At 47.3% G+C, this 19415-nt stretch overlaps 1 protein-coding gene across 1 annotated transcript in view; it reads left to right on the top strand.

Annotated features, from left to right (window-relative positions):
- LOC146789753 (multidrug resistance-associated protein 1-like) overlaps positions 1–19415 on the top strand; it is a 621679-nt gene that overhangs the window by 328342 nt on the left and 273922 nt on the right. The window contains exons 13-14 of the mRNA XM_085632086.1: positions 16534–16680; positions 17228–17315. Coding sequence (XP_085488212.1) covers positions 16534–16680; positions 17228–17315 — 235 coding nt within the window. The remainder of the gene's footprint in view (positions 1–16533; positions 16681–17227; positions 17316–19415) is intronic.

Here is a 19415-nt window from a genome sequence, read left to right on the forward strand (position 1 = left end):
TGTGTAGCGCACTGCGCTGTTACCGTGCTTCAGAAGTACACCGGTCCCTGTAACGTGGTCCACGCTAGCGTCCCCTACGGGTTATTAAGTCTTCTGTCTCAGGGGAAACCAGCACCACTGTTGAGAAGTGGGAATAGGGCTGAACAGGTACGGTGAGGGATTGAAAGGTATGTGGCCTCAGCTGGGGATCAGGCGCTGCTGGGGCGCAATATTCAGCAGAGAAGGAAACAGCGATATCAGGGTAGCGGGTGAGTGAATGAGCTCGTAACGGGAACTCTGACACCCTTAATCTCTGAGAGGGGATTGGAGGACAAGGCGATTGGGAAACAAACGAAACATACATACATAACACCGCCACCCAGGAGTGAGTACCACCACGAAGCAGCAGCACCGGGGAAGGGATAGAACTTGCACTCACTCGCAACTCTGCCACTCGTGGCGGGAATCAAATGCTACCAAAGCAAAAGCGAGCCGCCAGAGTGTTGAAGGGCTCGCGACCATAAACTATCAGGCGTCTTTACCAAGACGCAGAACACACGGGCTGAACCCGCGAAGGCTCAAAACTCTTGTATCGCAACTGCGGAAACAGGAAGTTCCCACCGGAAGTCAGGCAGACGGAACAAAGACGGAAACCAGAGCTCCAAGCTAGATCGCTAAGCGCGTTCGTACGCGCCTAGGATCCTTATATACTGGATCGTCTGTCGATCCGGATCACGGGGCATGACAGCACACTCCCCCCACAACTGTCCCCCACCGCATTGGGCTTGTCGGGATGTCTCAGGTGAAACAGGCGAACAAGTCGAGGGGCGTGCACATTGGTAACTGGCTCCCACGTACGTTCCTCCACTCCATATCCTTTCCAATGTATTAGATATTGGAGTGTATTCCGTACCAAGCGTGAATCCATAATGGATTCCACCTCATACTCAGAGGTATCTGAAAGAGAGACCGGAGCCGGACGTCGCGGGAGTCGGGTACCAGGTTCTACGGGTTTTACCAAGGAAACATGGAACACGGGGTGTATCTTTATAGAGGCAGGTAGTTCCAATTTCAAAGCCACTGGATTAATCACACTGTGTACCTTGTATGGGCCTATGTATGTAGGGTTGAACTTGCGTGGACCACGAAGCGCCAGATGTTTGGTGGAAAGCCACACCTTATCCCCCGGTTCATAGATAGGCTCTAACCGTCTATGTAGATCGGCCCCTTCCTTGTATCTTGTCTTAGCGGCTTCCAGGTTCACTAGGGTACTACTATGTGTCTCCTGCATTTGAGAAATAAACTCATTGGCCGCTGGGGTAGGGCCTTCCGGGGATACCCCTGTAGGTAACAACTTGGGATGAAACCCGTTAGCACAATAGAAGGGTGAGTAACCCGTAGAGGAATGGGGGTTGTTGTTATAAGCAATCTCTGCTACCCACACCCATTCATCCCATTCTACGGGTTTCTGTAGGGCCTGTGTTCTTATATATTGCTCGAAACATTGATTGACCCTTTCGGTCTGCCCATCTGACTGCGGGTGATGACTCGAGGACAATCTGACGTCTATCCCAAGCAAAGAGCACAAACTCCTCCAAAACCGTGATACGAACTGGGCCCCCCTATCAGACACCAATACAGAAGGAAACCCATGTAGACGGACAATCTCACGTAAAAACACTGACCCAAGTTCACTGGCAGTAGGTAACCCACTCAAGGGGACAAAATGAGCGGTTTTAGTAAACATATCCACCACCACTAGCAAGGTATTATTCTGATTTTGGGTCATAGGCAGCTCGACAATAAAATCAAGGGACACAGTATGCCAGGGTCCAGGCGGAGCAGGGAGAGGCAAGAGTAAGCCCACGGGGTTTTGGCGGGAGACTTTAGATTGAGCACATACATGACAAGTCTTTACGTACGTAACTATGTCTTTCAGCATGCCCGGCCACCAGAACCGTTCACGTACTACTTGTGTAGTCTTCTTGATCCCTGCTTGGCCCGCCAATGTATGGGAGTGGTACCAATCTAATACCTGTTGCTGCAGTTCCTTAGTGGGTAAGACTACTCCCCCTTGTATACAGACACAGCCGTCCTGAATGGTAGTTGCATGTGATCCCACTATTTCCCTCATCTCCGATGACAACTGGCTTTGTCGAACCCGGGTGAGAAACATTTCCTCAGTGAGTACCCCCCCTACAATGGCCTCTCTGGGAACAATGGTCGGGGATTCCAGGGGTACTTCAGGTTGATCAAAACCTAAGCGGGATAAAGTATCAGCCTTCCCGTTCTTCCGTCCTGGACGGTAGTGAATACAAAAATCGTATTCGCAAAAGAATTGCGACCAACGTATCTGTCGCATGGACAATGCCTTGGCGGACTTCAAGTATTGGAGGTTACGGTGATCCGTTAGGACTGTTGTTTGATGTCTGCCCCCAATAAATACTGACGCCACTCCTCAAAGGCCTTTTTGATCGCAAGAAGCTCCTTTTCACCTACCGCGTAATTGTATTCCGCCGGGGTGAACTTGTGTGAAAAATAGGCCACAGGGTGAGTCAGGCCGCTAAAGGGGTCTGTTTGGCTGAGAACCCCCCCCACAGCCACTTGTGAAGCATCGACCTCCACAACAAAAGGCAAGGCAGGATCTGGGTGGTGAAGAACGGGAGCTCGGGTGAAGGCCAGACGCAACTGTTGGAATGCGTTCTCAGCTTCTCTAGACCATGTATATATGACACCCTTCTTTAGGAGAGCCGTAAGCGGTGATGCCAATTCCGAAAAATCTTTTATGAACCTCCTATAAAAATTGGCAAAACCCAAAAACCTCTGCAACTCTTTGACTGTATTGGGCGCCGGCCAAGAAAGGACAGCCTTCACCTTACCGGGATCCATGGCTAGACCCCATGGAGATACAACAAAACCTAGAAAGGGCACCTCTTGCGTGTGGAAAGTGCACTTCTCCAGTTTGCAGTACAATCTGTTGTCCTGGAGGCGTTCTAATACCTTCCGCACATGCAACACGTGATCAGACAAGGAGACAGAAAAAATTAGCAGATCGTCAATGTAGGCTATCACAAAGTCCTCTAGCATGTCTCTCAGCACTTCGTTGATAAAAAACTGAAATGCTGCAGGAGCATTGCAAAGCCCAAAGGGCATGACCAAATACTCGTACAACCCATATTTGGTACAAAAGGCTGTCTTCCACCCATCTCCCTCCTTGACTCGCACAAGATGGTAGGCTCCACGTAGGTCTAATTTCGTGAAGTACTGTGAGCCCCGTACCTTGTCAAGGAGAGAGGCAATGAGGGGCAACAGGTAACGATTCTTAATGGTGACTTGATTAAGCCGTCGGTAATCAATGCAGCATCTCAAACCCCCCTCCCGCTTGGGAATAAAAAACAATGAAGAAGAGGCGGGAGAACGCGAGGATCTGATGAACCCCTTTTCCAGCATGTCATCCAGGTATTGTCTTAGATACAGGTTTTCTTTTTCCGTTAGAGAGTATACTCGACTGCACGGGATTCTAGCTCCCGCCTCCAAGTCTATACGGCAGTCATAAGCCCTATGAGGGGGTAGAGTGTCTGCCTCTCGGGGGTTGAATACTGCTTTTAGATCGTCGTAACAGGTAGGTAACTCAGGCGACTGTTCTAAGGTCTCGGAAGCACTATTCCCCAGAGTGCCCGCTATCACCACCTCTTGCCTTTGGGAAGGTCGAAACTCCAAAGTGGAGTTCTCCCAATCTATGATGGGATTGTGGAGCTTTAACCACGGGATTCCTAATAAAACGGGAATATGCGGGGAATGGATCAGATCAAAGGACAGGTCTTCCTGATGGTGGGGTTCAATACTCATGTGTAGCTGTTCTGTTTGATGGGTCACAGGCCCTGAGCTAAGAGGCCTGCCATCAATAGTGGTGACCCTATTGGTGACGTCTTTCCTTTTACATGGTATTAGATTAGTTTTAGCCCAATCGACATCCATATAATTCCCTGAAGCCCCAGAATCAATCATGATTCGTACATGCAGACCATGCTGCTCAAGTGCGATATACGCGGTGACATAAAAGTGTGAGGTAGAAGCCATGTCTTGATCAACGGGGGAGACCGTATAACCTGTACTGCCCGGGAGCCTGGCCTCGGAAGACCCCGGACTCTCTAGTTTCCCTGTCGGTTTACGGTACTTGGCTTGACCGGGCAGGCTCTTACAAAATGACCGGCTTTACCGCAATACATGCAGAGTTTCTCGGCTCGTCTTCTTTGCCTCTCTTCGGGTGTCAAAGGGCCCCGCACCATTCCTATCTGCATAGGCTCACTCTCATCCACAGACTTGGGTAGATCACTCTTTTTCTCCTTGGAAAATACATATCGGGGTTCCACTTTTCCCTTTTCGTGTTTCCGCTCTCTTAGCCTGTGATCAATTTGGACTACTAAATCAATAAGGTCAGAACAAGAGTCGGGTAAATCGACTATTTGGGATAATGCATCCTTTATGTCATCCCGCAAACCTCTGTAGAAGAGTGTGCTACGCTTTTCTTCCGGCCAGTTGGCCTCTACCACTAGTCTCCGAAATGAAGTGATATACTGAACCAAATCATGACTGCCCTGCTTCAAGGCCAACAGCTCTGTATCAGCTGCATGGGTGTACATGTGTCTATCAAACAGTTTACGAAATTCCCTCCTAAAGGCTCCGTAATTGTACAGTAAAGGGTCGTCTCTATATACCAAGGGTATAGCCCAATCAGCTGCGGACCCACTCAAATAGGATATGGCAAAAGCTACCCTGGATTGATCCGTGGGAAAACAGTTCGCCTTGCACGAAAAGTGCAACTGGCATTGACTAAGGAAAGCGGCACATCTAGCCGCATCTCCCGCAAAGCGCTCTGGCGGAGCTAGGGGAATAGACTGGGGAGTAGTAACTTGGATAACCGGTTGTTGGACGGTGCTTCTCTCTCCCGCAGAGGCCACTCTCTGTTGACCCTGCAAGGCATCGACTCGGGCCGCCAAGGCCTGAGTTTTGACCTGCAAATTGCCTATCATGTTGGCTACATCTGCCAACGTTACTGTTCCCAAGTCCATGACGCTCGGGCAGAACACACTGTTAGGCTTAGCGTTCTGTAATGGTTCTCAGAATCTTCTGCAGGAGCGTCAGGAATTAGAAGAGTAAGTCTCCGTCCTCCCCTACGGCCTTCCGTTTCTATCAAACACTAGAGAACCGGATGACACGCCAGGGGAAAACAGGGTAACAAAACAAGGGAAGGAGGGTGTGACTTCAGTGGTGTGGCCGTGTTGAAACCAAGGATGTAGTTCTTCTCTGAGCGCTGCAATAGAAAGTCCTACTCACTTTTACACATCACCTCATTCACTTCAAAACCATAGACATTTACCAAACCCACCTACCACTGGGGTCTTGCTTTTGTGTAAGAAAGGTGTCACCTCCACTGGGAAAGGATGGGACTCAGGACGGGGCAGGCGTGGAACAAGCAGGCCAAGAATTCCTACACCACATAAAGCAAACAATTCAGGGAATAGTCTTTCATGCAACATCAAATTCTTCATACAATTTCTTATCGGTCTAAAACTCACTACGGTAATATACATCCGCTTCCCTCTATTTCCACATGGTAGGTAACAACGATAGACTATTCAGGTATAGGTTAATACCTAGGAGGAAAAGACAAAACGATAACAATTACATCCACCCACCCTATACTGTGTCCATAAGTGCAAAAGAAATGTGTAGCGCACTGCGCTGTTACCGTGCTACAGAAGTACACCGGTCCCTGTAACGTGGTCCACGCTAGCGTCCCCTACGGGTTATTAAGTCTTCTGTCTCAGGGGAAACCAGCACCACTGTTGAGAAGTGGGAATAGGGCTGAACAGGTACGGTGAGGGATTGAAAGGTATGTGGCCTCAGCTGGGGATCAGGCGCTGCTGGGGCGCAATATTCAGCAGAGAAGGAAACAGCGATATCAGGGTCGCGGGTGAGTGAATGAGCTTGTAACAGGAACTCTGACACCCTTAATCTCTGAGAGGGGATTGGAGGACAAGGCGATTGGGAAACAAACAAAACATACATACATAACACCGCCACCCAGGAGTGAGTACCACCACGAAGCAGCAGCACCGGGGAAGGGATAGAACTTGCACTCACTCGCAACTCTGCCACTCGTGGCGGGAATCAAATGCTACCAAAGCAAAAGCGAGCCGCCAGAGTGTTGAAGGGCTCGCGACCATAAACTATCAGGCGTCTTTACCAAGACGCAGAACACACGGGCTGAACCCGCGAAGGCTCAAAACTCTCGTATCGCAACTGCGGAAACAGGAAGTTCCCACCGGAAGTCAGGCAGACGGAACAAAGACGGAAACCAGAGCTCCAAGCTAGAACGCTAAGCGCGTTCGTACGCGCCTAGGATCCTTATATACTGGATCGTCTGTCGATCCGGATCACGGGGCATGACAGGAGCAAGATGGGTCAGTGGATGGTGTTGTCCTCTCTGACACACTGACCCTTGAGCAGCAGCAAGATTGTCACCATCTGTTGGTACAATTCCCTGATCTGTTTTCCTTAATCCCTGGTGTCACTCAGTGGTGTGTCCATGATGTGGACACTGGGGACAGCACTCCTGTGAGGCACAAGGCCTACAGGGTGACTGAAAAGGTCAGAGCATATATCAAGGAGGAGGTCTCCAAGATGTTTGCCTTAGGGGTGGTTGAGTCCTCTAGCAGTCCTTGGGCCAGCCCAGTGGTCTTGGTCCCAAAGGCTGCAGCGCCTGGCGCTTCCCCAGAACTTCGGTTCTGTGTGGATTACCGAGGACTCAATTCGGTCACCAAGACTGACGCGCACCCCTTCCCCAGAGCTGATGAGCTCATCGATCGGTTGGGGGCTGCCCGGTACCTTAGTACGTTTGATCTAACGTCTGGGTACTGGCAGATCGCCTTGACTGATGGGGCAAAAGAGAGGTCTGCATTCTCCACACCAGATGGGCACTACCAGTTCCGGGTGATGCCCTTTGGGATGAAGAATGCCCCTGCCACATTCCAGAGGTTGGTTAACCAGGTATTGGCCGGGCTGGAAGATTTCAGCGCCGCCTACCTGGACGATATAGCAGTGTTCAGTGCCAGCTGGGAGGAACACTTGCGCCACCTCCAGGAAGTGTTGTTGGCCCTGCGCAGAGCAGGCCTCACAATCAAGGCCAGTAAGTGCCAGATTGGGCAGGGTTCAGTGGTGTACTTGGGGCACCAAGTAGGGAGCGGCAAGGTGGCCCTCCTGCAACCCAAGATAGATACCATCCTGGCTTGGGAACCGCCCAAAACCCAGACTCAGGTGAGAGCCTTCTTGGGTCTCACGGGTTACTACAGGAGGTTTGTCAAGGGGTATGGCAACATTGTGCACCCCTTGACCTCGCTGACTTCCCGGAAGCAGCCGAGACTTGTGATCTGGACTGACGAATGTCAGAAAGCCTTTGACACCCTGAAAACTGCAATGTGTACCGCACCGGTCCTCCAGGCACCCGACTTTTCAAAAGAATTCATTGTCCAGACAGACGCTTCAGAGCATGGTGTGGGGGCTGTTCTAGCACAGATGAATGAGTAGGGCCGAGACTTACCTGTAGCCTTCATCAGCCGGAGGTTACTTCCCAGGGAACAAAGGTGGAGTGCGATAGAGCGTGAGGCATTTGCTGTGGTCTGGGCGCTGAAGAAGCTAAGACCCTACCTGTTTGGGACTCACTTCCGGGTTCAGACAGACCACAGGCCCCTCAGATGGTTAATGCAGATGAGGGGTGAGAACCCAAAGCTGTTGAGGTGGTCCATTTCCCTACAGGGGATGGACTTTACGGTGGAACACCGCCCTGGTACAGATCACGCCAATGCTGATGGTCTGTCCAGATTTTTCTGCCTTAGTGATGAGGACTCCCTGGGTGAAGGGTACTTCTCCCCACATTTCAGCTGGAGGGGACACGTGTTAGACCTGGCATCATTGGCATGAGTCTCTCCTCCATTTTTTTCTGTTTGCCTCCTCTGTTTACGATGTTTTTGCTGGAATATTGCTTTGGGCACTGTGCCACTGCTGATCAGTGCCACAGTGCAAGTGCTCCCTATGTTAAATTGTTACATTGATTGGTGTTACCATGATTGGCTTGGTTGACTTACTGTTCAGACCCTAGTCTAGTGCACTGCGTGTGCCAAGGGCATGTAAGTTGACTGCTGCTGGTGGGCTTGCAGCACTGGTTGTGCTACCCACAGAAGCAGCTTGTAAAATGTGTCTCAGGCCTGCCACCGCAGCGCCTGCGTGCAGTCCCTGACTGCCATGTCGACTTGGCAAGGAAACCTACTTGCCAGTCTCTAAACCTTCACTTTGCCACATTTCAGACACCTCTATGGTAGGCCCTAGGGCAGGGTGCATTGTTGGTAAAAGGTAGGTCATGCCCTGATGTATGTGGCATGACCTAATAGTGAATTACAGCCATTTTCGTTTTTCACTATTGAAGGGCTACCTGCCTCCAATAGGCCAGACTGGGCAGACTGATTATTAACTCCATTATAATCTAACTGACTCAGGGAGCATGGTAGCAGGTCGAGTTTAGTATCCCAGAATTTAATAACACACCCTTTAGGATAGATGGTTTTTAAATTCTGTGTTTGAAAATAGCCCTTTTAGAAAGTGGCTATTTTCTTGTCCAACTATCAACCGGTCTCTGCTGGTTTGGTGTGTGTGTCAGGGGCTGGGTGGCTCCAGAGGTCTGAATGAGTCAGTGTGGGGTGAATGAGGCATTTACACATAGAGTGAGGGGAGAGTAGCCTGCCCTGCCTGACACAATGCTGGCTCCCCCTCCTGCCGGGCGACTGATAGCCCTGCTCCTGCCAGTGACAATACTGGCTCCGCCTCCTGCTGGGTGGCTGAGGACCCTGCCCTGCTCAGTGAATAGACCAGGTGCCTCTGCCTGGCAACACCCACAACAAACCCAGGATGGGGGGAATTTCCCTGCTTGGACAATGGGAACAAAGCAGAAAAGGGGTATAAGAGAAGGACCCCTGAACCAAGAACTCAGATCACTTCTGACAAGGAAACCTCTACCAAGGACAAGAAGCCTGCTGATCTAAGGACTTGTCTCCCCCTTCTGCCAGTGTGCTGTTTGCTGGGAGGAACCTGAAGCTGCTTCTTTATTTTTGCCAAGGAACAAGGAGAGAGGAACTTGGTGTGTACTCTCAAAAAGCTTGCTAGAAAATCTCCAAGGGCTGGAAGAGTGCCAGCCTCCTGTTGAAGTCACAGGGCCAAAGGACTTCACCCTCTGCTGAATTGCTGGTTGCTGGAAAGTGTCATTTCCAGTGCACAGGGGATATCTGCAGTCTCGACGCCGCCGACGCCGCCGAATCCAGCTCGACATCGTGAGTAACGGCTCCAGTGTTCCGAGCCTTCGACGCCGGCCGCCGGGCCCGATCGACGCCAGCAGCAACGCCAGGAGTAGTGAGTATCGGCTCCAGCTCCAAGTGACCCCGTCTTGACGCCGGTATCGACGCCGCTGAGTAGTGAGTATCGGCTCCAGCTCTAAAGCGACCCCGTCTCGACGCCGCTGCTGATCGCATCGACTCGACGCCCTTCTCGACGCCGTGAGCGCTGCTCCGGCCCGACACCTCTCGACGCCGCTGCAGATCGACCCGAATCCGAGGCACGACCGACGCCGACCTCGACGCCGACATCTCGACGCCGTGGATCATCGTGTTTGGGGGTTCTGTTGCAACTCCAGGCTCGACGTAGCGCTCCTCGCGGTCGACGCCGAACCTTGGGAATATCGTAAACTCGACGTCGTGTGACTCCTGTGGGGGTTACATTGTTGCCAAGAACTGTGTTTCAGAAGAATACTTACTTTTGTTGCTAAAGAACTATTTCCTAAGAAGAAACTTTACCTGAACTATTTTTTTTCCTTCCAAAGAGTATTTATTAAGATTGTGGTATATTTTTGTCGTTATTTGGTCTTGTGCTAAGCCTTATATAAAAATACTATTTTCATAATAACTCCTGTGTTGGGTCCATTTGTAGTGTATTCACTTTATTACTGTATGTGGTCATAAATGCTTAACACACTGCCTCTGAGATAAGCCTGTCTGCTCTGCCAAGCTACCAAGGGGGTAGCAGGGGTTATCTGAGTGTGTAATCCCCTTGCCCTGACTAGAGTTGGTGGGTCCCTATTTGTCAGAAGTGTATACCTCTGCCAACTAGAGACCGCCGATTCTAACAAGCACATTTCGAGTATACAGAGAACCCCTCCTGATTTGGGCAGAAGATTCAAACTTTTGTAAGCTACACATAAAACAATGTTGCGTTTTGTCAGCGTAAACTTCCTCTACCCATAGTGCCTAACAAGAAAAAATAGTGATATGTAAATTATTACAACGCCTCTTATGGGGTAAGACACACTATATAAATACTATTTCTTTTGTATAAATACTGGAAAAGACCAACACATCTGACATTCTTACAGGCATGCATATCTCCTAAACAGAGCCTGAACAAAATTAAAAATGCCTCTCTTAAGTATGTGTGAAGTGCTGCCAAGGTGTGAGCCTTTGTTTCCTCTCTGCTGCATTTGCTTCTAGGTGTGAGGCACCTGACTGCTGCCAGCCAGGAGACTCGAACAAAAGGAGGCCTGATGACCCCTCAGAATCGGCCTTTGCTATGGACCCAGCAGGAGTCTTAACTAAGAAAGCCCCCTCCTAGCCTGCACGGTGTTGCGGATCGAAAGCAGACAACAGCGTGCAGGCAGTGCTGAATGTGTCCTGGTGTTTGCAAATTACACGTGGACGAATTCAGCATATTTTTAATTGAGGCTCAACTTCTTGGCAGGGTGCCCTTGGGGGGCGTCCACGCTGTGAAAATAGTGGGTGGACGCTGTCCACCTGCGTGTGCCCCAGACTTGTGCCCTGGATATACGTGAAGATGGTATATACGATGTCTCATTGACAGTGATGTGATGATCACATATGATTCTCAATATTTTAGCAGTTGATTTTCACCTGGTTACATATTGGAACAATATGCATCAAATTTGATGAAATCCCCATTTTAAGATGGGTGCCTGTATGCATATCATATACTGTGGTAGTACTAGTCCATTTTTTTATGTCCATTACAGTATGTACATTTGTAAATCTGGTGTCACTTCATAGCTGTTAAGGTTATCTGTGAGTAAGGCTTGGGAGCCAAAGTATGTTGACAAGCTATATCGGTCGAATAACACTCAATAAAATGGATAACACTGGCAAACTACACCTACCTGGGGTGTATTGTCCAATGTAAACGTATTGAAAATGTATGTGCATTGTAATCACTCCTGTTGTGGTATTTACTCCCCTGGTACAGTCCTTGTTGTAATGGGCTGCACTGTGCATTAAGCCACAAATTACTTACCTCGTAGAAAATCCCCAGTGCCATTGCAAAGCACAGAGCTTGACAACCAACCGTACCTCAGCATGACTCAGTTCCCTGATGCCCTCTCCTGCTTGGACACGTCGCTACCCCCTGGGACTATCAGGCAAACAAAGTATAATTTCCTTAGATGAAGAATATTCATGACATAATAAAGCATTGCTTTCAGAAAGATTGAGCTGTAAGGGACAGAGACCCTGGTTGTAAGATGTAACCAAGCGCCTTCAACATCCACACATACGTTTCCGGAAAGTCAGCAGGTTTCAGTGAGGGTAATCTATGCTGCCTTAGTAGTAAATCTACGTAGAAGATACCTTTGTAGTAATGGCTTCAGCAAGAGGCTTTCCCAGCAGAAATGGGTGAGTTGTGTTTAACAAACTAACATCTACAATAGTTACATTAATTTCAATAAAGAGCACTAGGGGCCAGATGTGCGACCAAGTTTAGCATCCACAAACGGGTTAGCGACCCGTTTGCACATGCTAAAATTGGTATGGCCATGTACTAACACAATTTTGTAAGTTACAAATAAATTGCGACTCGCAATAAAGTGTTTAGAGAGTCGTTATTTGTAAGGGGCGTTCCCTTCCAAATAGCGACTCTCTAACTCATGTACTAATGTTTTGCGACTGCAATTGCGGTTGCAAAACACTCGTAATTACCACCTACTTCAAGTAGGTTGTAATACATTCGCAAATCCCCTTCCCAGGGACCACTGCCTGCCCTTAAAAAATGAAACGAAAAAGTTTCATTTTAATTTTTTTAAATGCCTCCCATTTAAAAAAAAAAAAAGCTGCTTTATTTAAAAGCAGTACCAGACATGGTGGTCTGCTGAGCCCAGCAGGCCACCATCCCTGGGAGGGCCAGCCATTCCCAATGGGGTCGCAAAATGTGAGTGCCTCATTAATATTAATGAGCCTCGCATTTTCCGACCCCATTGGGAATCATAATCAGTGTCTCTGACACTGTTGCACATACTAAATTGTGAGTCACAATTTGCGACTCACAATCGAGGGCAAATTGCGAGTCGCAGTTTACTAGGGTCGTACTTCTGGCCCAATAGTTCCTATCTGAATTGAATTAAAACTACATACTGTTAAGAAGTAAATGACACAAACATGGAGACAATCATATGCAGGGATTCAAAGTTATGGAGAAAACAGGGAAAAAGTCAAATCAAAATCAATGTAAATATTTTTAGTACTTAATTTTTTGCCTGCATTTGCCAGGGGTTGACCTGGTTCATAATCATGAAAGCCCACCACATGTTGGTGCTGTCTGTCGGTTTTTAAACATCAGCAGACGATTTAACAATGCAAAAACATAAAAACAATAATATCTGCAGCCCAGGAATAGTCCATATTGTCACATCTACAGGATTGTAATGGTAAGTAGGTAACTCTGGTTTTGGCATTTGGCAGTGCTGACAGGGAGAGTGGGCGGTGAAAGCTGCAGTGGCCTTCTGCGAAATATCTTGGGTCTTGGCACATATTTTTCCATATATAAAGCACTGAATATATAGTGTCTAGCGACGAAGAAGTACTGGTACTTTTAGGCTGAATTTGTGAATGCACGAGGCCAGCTTTAACCCGTTGATTTACCTGATCAGCATTTTTCCTTCAACCTAAGTATGTCAGATAAGTTAATATGTGATGTCCAATAGGACTTTTGTACTTGGTGCCAGGAGCTTAGAACGAGACTGGCTGGATTCCAGAAGCTGTGTCGTTGAATGGTTTTCCGATACCTTTGCGTTTTTCTCCTGGGTAATTTTTCTGAAGATTAAATCCCAGGGAGTAAGCCAATGATAGGTATGTAGGATGGGTAGACATAGTTAAAACACTCCAAAAAGTTACATGAGGTTAATAATATCCTTGTCATCAACATTCAGTAACGCAACGTTCAGCAACGCATTATACACTGGAGTTCATCTGGGATGCTTGCATGAGTCTCGCTCCAAAATAAATCGATGATCATCATTGACGACTTTTTCCAGCTTTGATAGAAGAAAAATACTCTTCGTTTCTTGTAGGACCACTAGTCAACTAAAATCTAGACTATGATAATGCTCTATATGGTGTTTCTCTGCATTTCCAGAGAGCTGCAATCTGTCTGATCACTGGGATTCAAAAAACTGATCTGCCATTTTACCTTCAGGATTCAATGCATTGACTTGGGAGAAGGCCTGGTTTGATTTCATGGCTTAAACACTGGTTTATTAATGTTTTTAAATGTGAACTCTTGGTACCTTAGACAAAAAGGAAGTATCTGCCTGACCGGGCATTGTAATCATGCAAATTCTTGCTTCGGACAGTGCCCCCAAAATAATGTGAATCACGGGGGGATTTCAGTGCACTCACTCTCTACGTTTGAAAGGAATGCCTGTTAATGTCTTTTTGCAGAGCTTTAAAAGGCCTGTCTTTTTTGTGAATTTTTCTTCCTTGTCTACCCCCACAGTCCGTTACTTGGCTGGTGCATGGGAAAATTAATTAAATGTGAATACATTTCATCCAAATATCTTTTAGGAATACTAATATGACTCAGAACATACAAACACCTTCCACTTGATTGCATTGAGTTTACCCCAGATCCCTGAATTCAGCTCCCACCTGAACATATCTGCCTTCAACTGACATGTTAGGGGGATCCAAATTACCACAAGCAACTTAACCAGCTTTCTTGGAATCTTACAACCTAGGTACCGGATTGAAATCTTGTTACCTTGGTCATTATTTTTGTTTTGCTCCAGTTAATTCTATTTCTAATAAGCCACCCAACCCGTATTGTGAGCAAAATTCAAGATTACAGGAATAAACTCATTAGGGTCAGTCACTAGGAAGGGCATATTATTTGCATTCAAGATGAGCCAAAGATTCTCTCCATTCCCATATCTCTCATTATAGCAGCAGGGAGAAGAGGACCCTTGTTCTGTGGTTTGCATGTTTGCAGTAACTGGACAAAAAGTTGCCTTCTTTGTAATCTCACGGTACAATACCTCCAATTGTCACCACTCTGCAGACTTTAAGGTAAAATATAATGAGAGGAGCATGAGCAGACAAATTAATATGATCCACACTAGTAGATAATGTCTTGTGTGACACTGAAATAAGTACAAATAAGGTGGACATGTAAGAAACAGTGGCGGCTGACACAATGAAAATATGGTGAGGTGGGTGAAGCGTGGGAGAGGGTGCGCCCGGGAGGGGTTTAATGATAAAAAAATGAAAACTTACCTGAGCTGCAGCCATCTTTCCTCATTTTAACCTTTGTGCTTCAGCAACTGTTATACCCCATCAACCATACATTTTATTTAACTTTAATATCTTAAGTGTATTTCTTTTTTTTTTAACTTCTATCTCTTTTCTAATGAGTAAGGGGAAGAGAATAGCAGATGAGCAGCTAGCTGTCTTAAGTCGCCAAGACCCTTAGGGTGAAAGAGGCCGGCAAGAACCTACATCTGTCCCATTGTCCTGTTCATAATTGTGAACAGGTCTCTGGTGCAGCTGTCACCTGTCTTGGTGCAAAAATGACATGGCAAATGGCGAACGGTGGCCGCTGACACCTAGGTCAGTACAGTGTTAGCTATTGAAAAGAGTGTGCCAAAACAGGCTTTGTTAACCCCATCATGTTCATTTGCTGGATTGCTGTATATTGGTTCACTCTTCAAGCGAGGGTGCAGGCAATATTTTTACTTCACCATTCCCTTTCCCAAGAGTGGGTCCTGTGTATGCCAGTCCTCCTGCCTTGGCCACGGGTGGAGATGTATTAGTGTTATTATCCCTACCTTGCCTCAGGCCAGAGGTTGATATATTTGTTAGACTCCTGGTTTGCTAGTAGGTGAGACATATTTAGTGCTGTTCTCCCCTGGATTTGTTTGTTTACAAGAGCAGGAGTGTAGTCACAAGCCCCCTTCTTGCCTAAAAGACAGAGAGGTTTTTTCTTTGCTGCTGCCTTGCTCAAGTGCCAGGTGATAATTAGTGCCCTTCTTCCCCCTTTTGCCAAGGGCAGAAGGGGTAGTCGTGCTAAACTACACATAAACTGTTAATTTGACATCAGTCTGTGCCACCTTAGTTGACTAAAGTGTTTATAGTTTTAGTAAACTTTGGCTTTAGGGGAGAATTGATGCCATGTGGTGGTCTTGATCACAGAGGCCTCCTCTGGTCAGTGAATGTCAGAATCATGCTTAATGGGCACTTGTGTCCTGGTGTGGTCCAGTGCATTGCTTCACTTTCTGTTGGGATCTTGTCTCGCACCTGCTGGGCTTTGGTCTCGTGGTTGCTTGCCTGGCTTTCCTAATGTGGTTTTTAATTGTGTTGGCTCCTCTGTCTTGTTGCTGGTAAAACAAAGTCTGTGCCTCCCTCCTTAGTCTGTCTTGGGTTTTTTCTTTGCTTGCTGTATGTGCGCATTCTATGGGTAGGAGGATGTATGAGGTAAAGTTTACAGTTAATGGAGACGAAATTAGCGATATCATTTAATCCGGTGAAGGATGTCATTCTATCTCACAACCCAAAAATACGTCATCACACCAGTGCTTAATTTGAGCCCCTGGTTTTCGGTGCTCGGCACCAGCACTTAACAATCAACACCGGTGCTTGTGACACTCTGCCACAAGGTGTCGCTGTCTGGCTGTTTTAGAGATCACCACAACAACAGTTAGTCATTAATTCAGTATATAATAAAATGACTATTACCTGTCGCCCAAGCCTTTCCTATAGCATTTGGGGCCTGGAAAAGTCTGCATTTTCACACTTGTAGGAGTGTGATGGTTAGTAGTTGTATTTTTACCATCATTAGCAGCATAACGGGCAATGTGTGGTGCAAGCGGCAGTGGGTCCTGACAAGAGCCCTGGCACTTATTTGTTTTACAAATTAAGCACTGCATCACACAAACCAACATTCTAGAATGCCTATTTTTGTTGATTTTAGTCATGCAAACCTGGATGGAGAGTATTGACTTTCTCTGCACTGGATGGCCCTTTTAAGTTATTTTCTTGTTTTATTAGTGGATCCAATGTGCAGTTTCCACCTCTCCCAGGCTACTTTTTTGCTAGTCTGATTTGTTTATTTACCAGCAGTACACACCACAGTTGCATTGACAGCTTTACCATGTGTTGCCTTTTCTTCTTGTGTGAACAGGTTTCCCTCACTATGTTCGGAGTGTATTTGGCCATGGATGCGATGCATGTACTGGACGCCCAGAAAGCCTTTGTCACCATTCTGCTGCTCAACATCCTGAGAATCCCACTGCGTGCCTTCCCCATGTCCCTTAGCCAGTCTGTACAGGTATGTGGAGGTTTGTTAGATACAGAGGGCCCGATTCACAAAGGTACTTATCTGTAGTAAAGTTACAAGTGCAGAGTTACCTCACCCATGGCCGAATCTCTGCACTCAAGGAGGAATCTCCGGATGGGGCATTCTCTGCAGTACGCTGTGCAGAGATTCTGCCTGGGCTGGACTGGCAGTAGCGGGCACCAGGCGCTTCCCCGGTTGGCCGGAGAGGTGGGGGCCGGCTTTGTCATTGGGGGCCAGTTTTGCAGCAGTGCTGCAATATCGGCCCCTAGTAATAAAAGCGGGAGCGGTGCTTTATACTAGCACCACCACCCCCCCTGCCCTCCCCTCCGGGCCAGTTGAGCAGCAGTCTGCCAGGGCTGGTTGCTGTTCCCAGTCCGGCCCAGGATTCAGCCTTGAGCATGGAGACTCGGCACTCGTAACTTTACTACATGTAAGTACCATTGTGAATCGGGCCCAGAATGCCTCACTGGTAGGATCACAATCGCATGCTGCCCTTTTGTTTACGTCATGTCTTGTAATTGTTGTTTCTTCTATAAAGGCTTTCGTGGCTCTGAAGCGCCTCAGCAAATTCTTTGCTGAAGAAGAACAAGAACCAGATAATATGGAGCACAGCTGTACCCCAGGAAGTGAGTGTTCCACATTTTTCTCAGAATACTTTGTATGTAAAACACCAACAGTGCATACTTGTCTGGCCTGCCTACCACTCCAGTGGACAGGGTAAAGTGAAGAAGAGGTGAGAGGAGGGAAACCGTGGTAAGACAAATGAGATGTGTGTCTCTCTGATGAATGTTACTAGTATGGGTACACACTAAAATCAGTGCATTTGTTGTTGAGGTTTTCTTAAAGTGAAAGCACGTCAGTTTGAATGGCGTGAACTTGGCCACAGAGCATGCTCCCAAAGGTCCTTGCCAGGCCCAAGGGCCGAGGGGCTGCTGATTTAAGGAGTCCAGAGCAGAGCAAGGCTGCCTAGATTCTAGGAAGCAAAGACCTAACTCTTGTTATTATTCAGGCATGGCAGTCATTTTTAACAAGGTGCATTTTATTTTGTCACAATAGCAGTAGTAGTGGCTGCTACCAGACGAGGGTGGTGGAGGGTGGTGGGGCAGTGGGTTAATTAATAAAAAAGACACTTACCTTAGAATGGCTGGCTGGTCGGATGCTGCCTCCCCTGCGTCCTCTTCCTTCTTCCTCTGAAGTCCGGCCAGCAGCCGGAAGCACCCGACACACAGGCTCCCCTGGGCCAATCACAATGTAGCGTTGTGATTCGTCTGAGCGCCGTGGACTTGAACAGGGAGCTATGCATGTTCCTGACCAGGCTGTGTGATGCAGCCTGGTAGGAACGTGCAAAGTGCGCATGAACTGTTTGGCCGGCCCAAACCATTCCTCCCCTGGCCAGCCCCGCCCCACACTGCACACAGGCTGCATGCAATAGGAGAAAAAAAATTACAATAACGATAAGTGGGACAACATCCTCCTCTGCCTTAGTGGAGGAGCCGCCAATGAATAGCAGCAATTTTTAAACAGAGTGAATCAATTTACATGAGAAGGACTAGAGCTGCAAACCGCGCAAGTTCTTCTCTTGTATTTTACAATGATGGGACAGTTTTCCAAAGTAAACAAATAGCAAGAGAAAAGGAAAATGACAAAAAGCAATAGAAAACTATTTTGACGAAGCAAAACATAACTCAGCACAGTGGAGATTAGCACATTTCTTCTGGGTGCACGGTCAAGGGTGCAAATGGAACAAAGCAAAACGGAGCAAAGCAAGTAACAAAATGGACGCCCAATTTAGTCACTAGCAGAGGAACATATTTTATATTCTGCTCGTTGGAAGTTAAAATATTTCCTCTTTTGGGGACGACCTTACTCCAAATCACTGCAGACACTCATTCTAGCCCTGGACGTTCGTGTGATAACCTAAGGCATTATGGGGGTTGTAGTCTTCCTTTGCTTCCATTGAACTAATTAGACTAACACTCCTGAAAATAATTTTTTGTAAGTTCAGAGGTTAGGCCTGGAGACAGTGTTTGCAATAACTTGGAGTAAGGTGGTCACCCAATTTCTCCAGGCTGCACAGTTGAGGGTGCATATGGAGCAAAGCAAAATGTGGCAAAGGCAGTCACAACATAGGACTCGATGTAATCCCAGCAGGAGAAACTACTTTACAATTCACTTACTTTTCTGTACAGTGGAGATTAGCATTTTCCCCATGATTCATATTGAAGGGAGCAAATGAGGCGAAGCAAAATAGGGCAACTCAAACTACACAACATAACACCCTTTAGTTTCCAGAACAGGAAGCTATTTTGCCTGGTGCCTTGCTTCTCTGTATATTTCATTGTGCTGCAAGTCAAGGGTGGAAATACTGAAAACTAAAATGGGGAAAAGAAAATTCAAAAACACTTTTCGGGCCCAACAGAGAAAACTTTTTTACCTGGCTCCTTGCCTCTCCTCTTTGTGGAAAGTAACATATTTTAACTAGTTGCACAGTCAAGGGTGCAAATGGAGCAAAGGTAAATGGGGCTAAGCAAATTACAAAACATAACACACTTTAGCCTCCAGGTACCTTTTATCTGGTACCTTGTTTCCCTGGAGTTTTCAATCAGGGTAGGCTGCTGGACGTGAAGTGTAAAGTTACTAGATGCCAGAGCACATTGGCCCTAAGCCTTAAAAAGCAATAAAAGGTTTACAGATTACTTATTTGCAATGCTACGGGTCAGCAGGAG

The sequence above is a fragment of the Triturus cristatus genome, chromosome 10, assembly GCF_964204655.1.
Source record: "Triturus cristatus chromosome 10, aTriCri1.1, whole genome shotgun sequence".
NCBI lineage: Eukaryota > Metazoa > Chordata > Amphibia > Caudata > Salamandridae > Triturus > Triturus cristatus.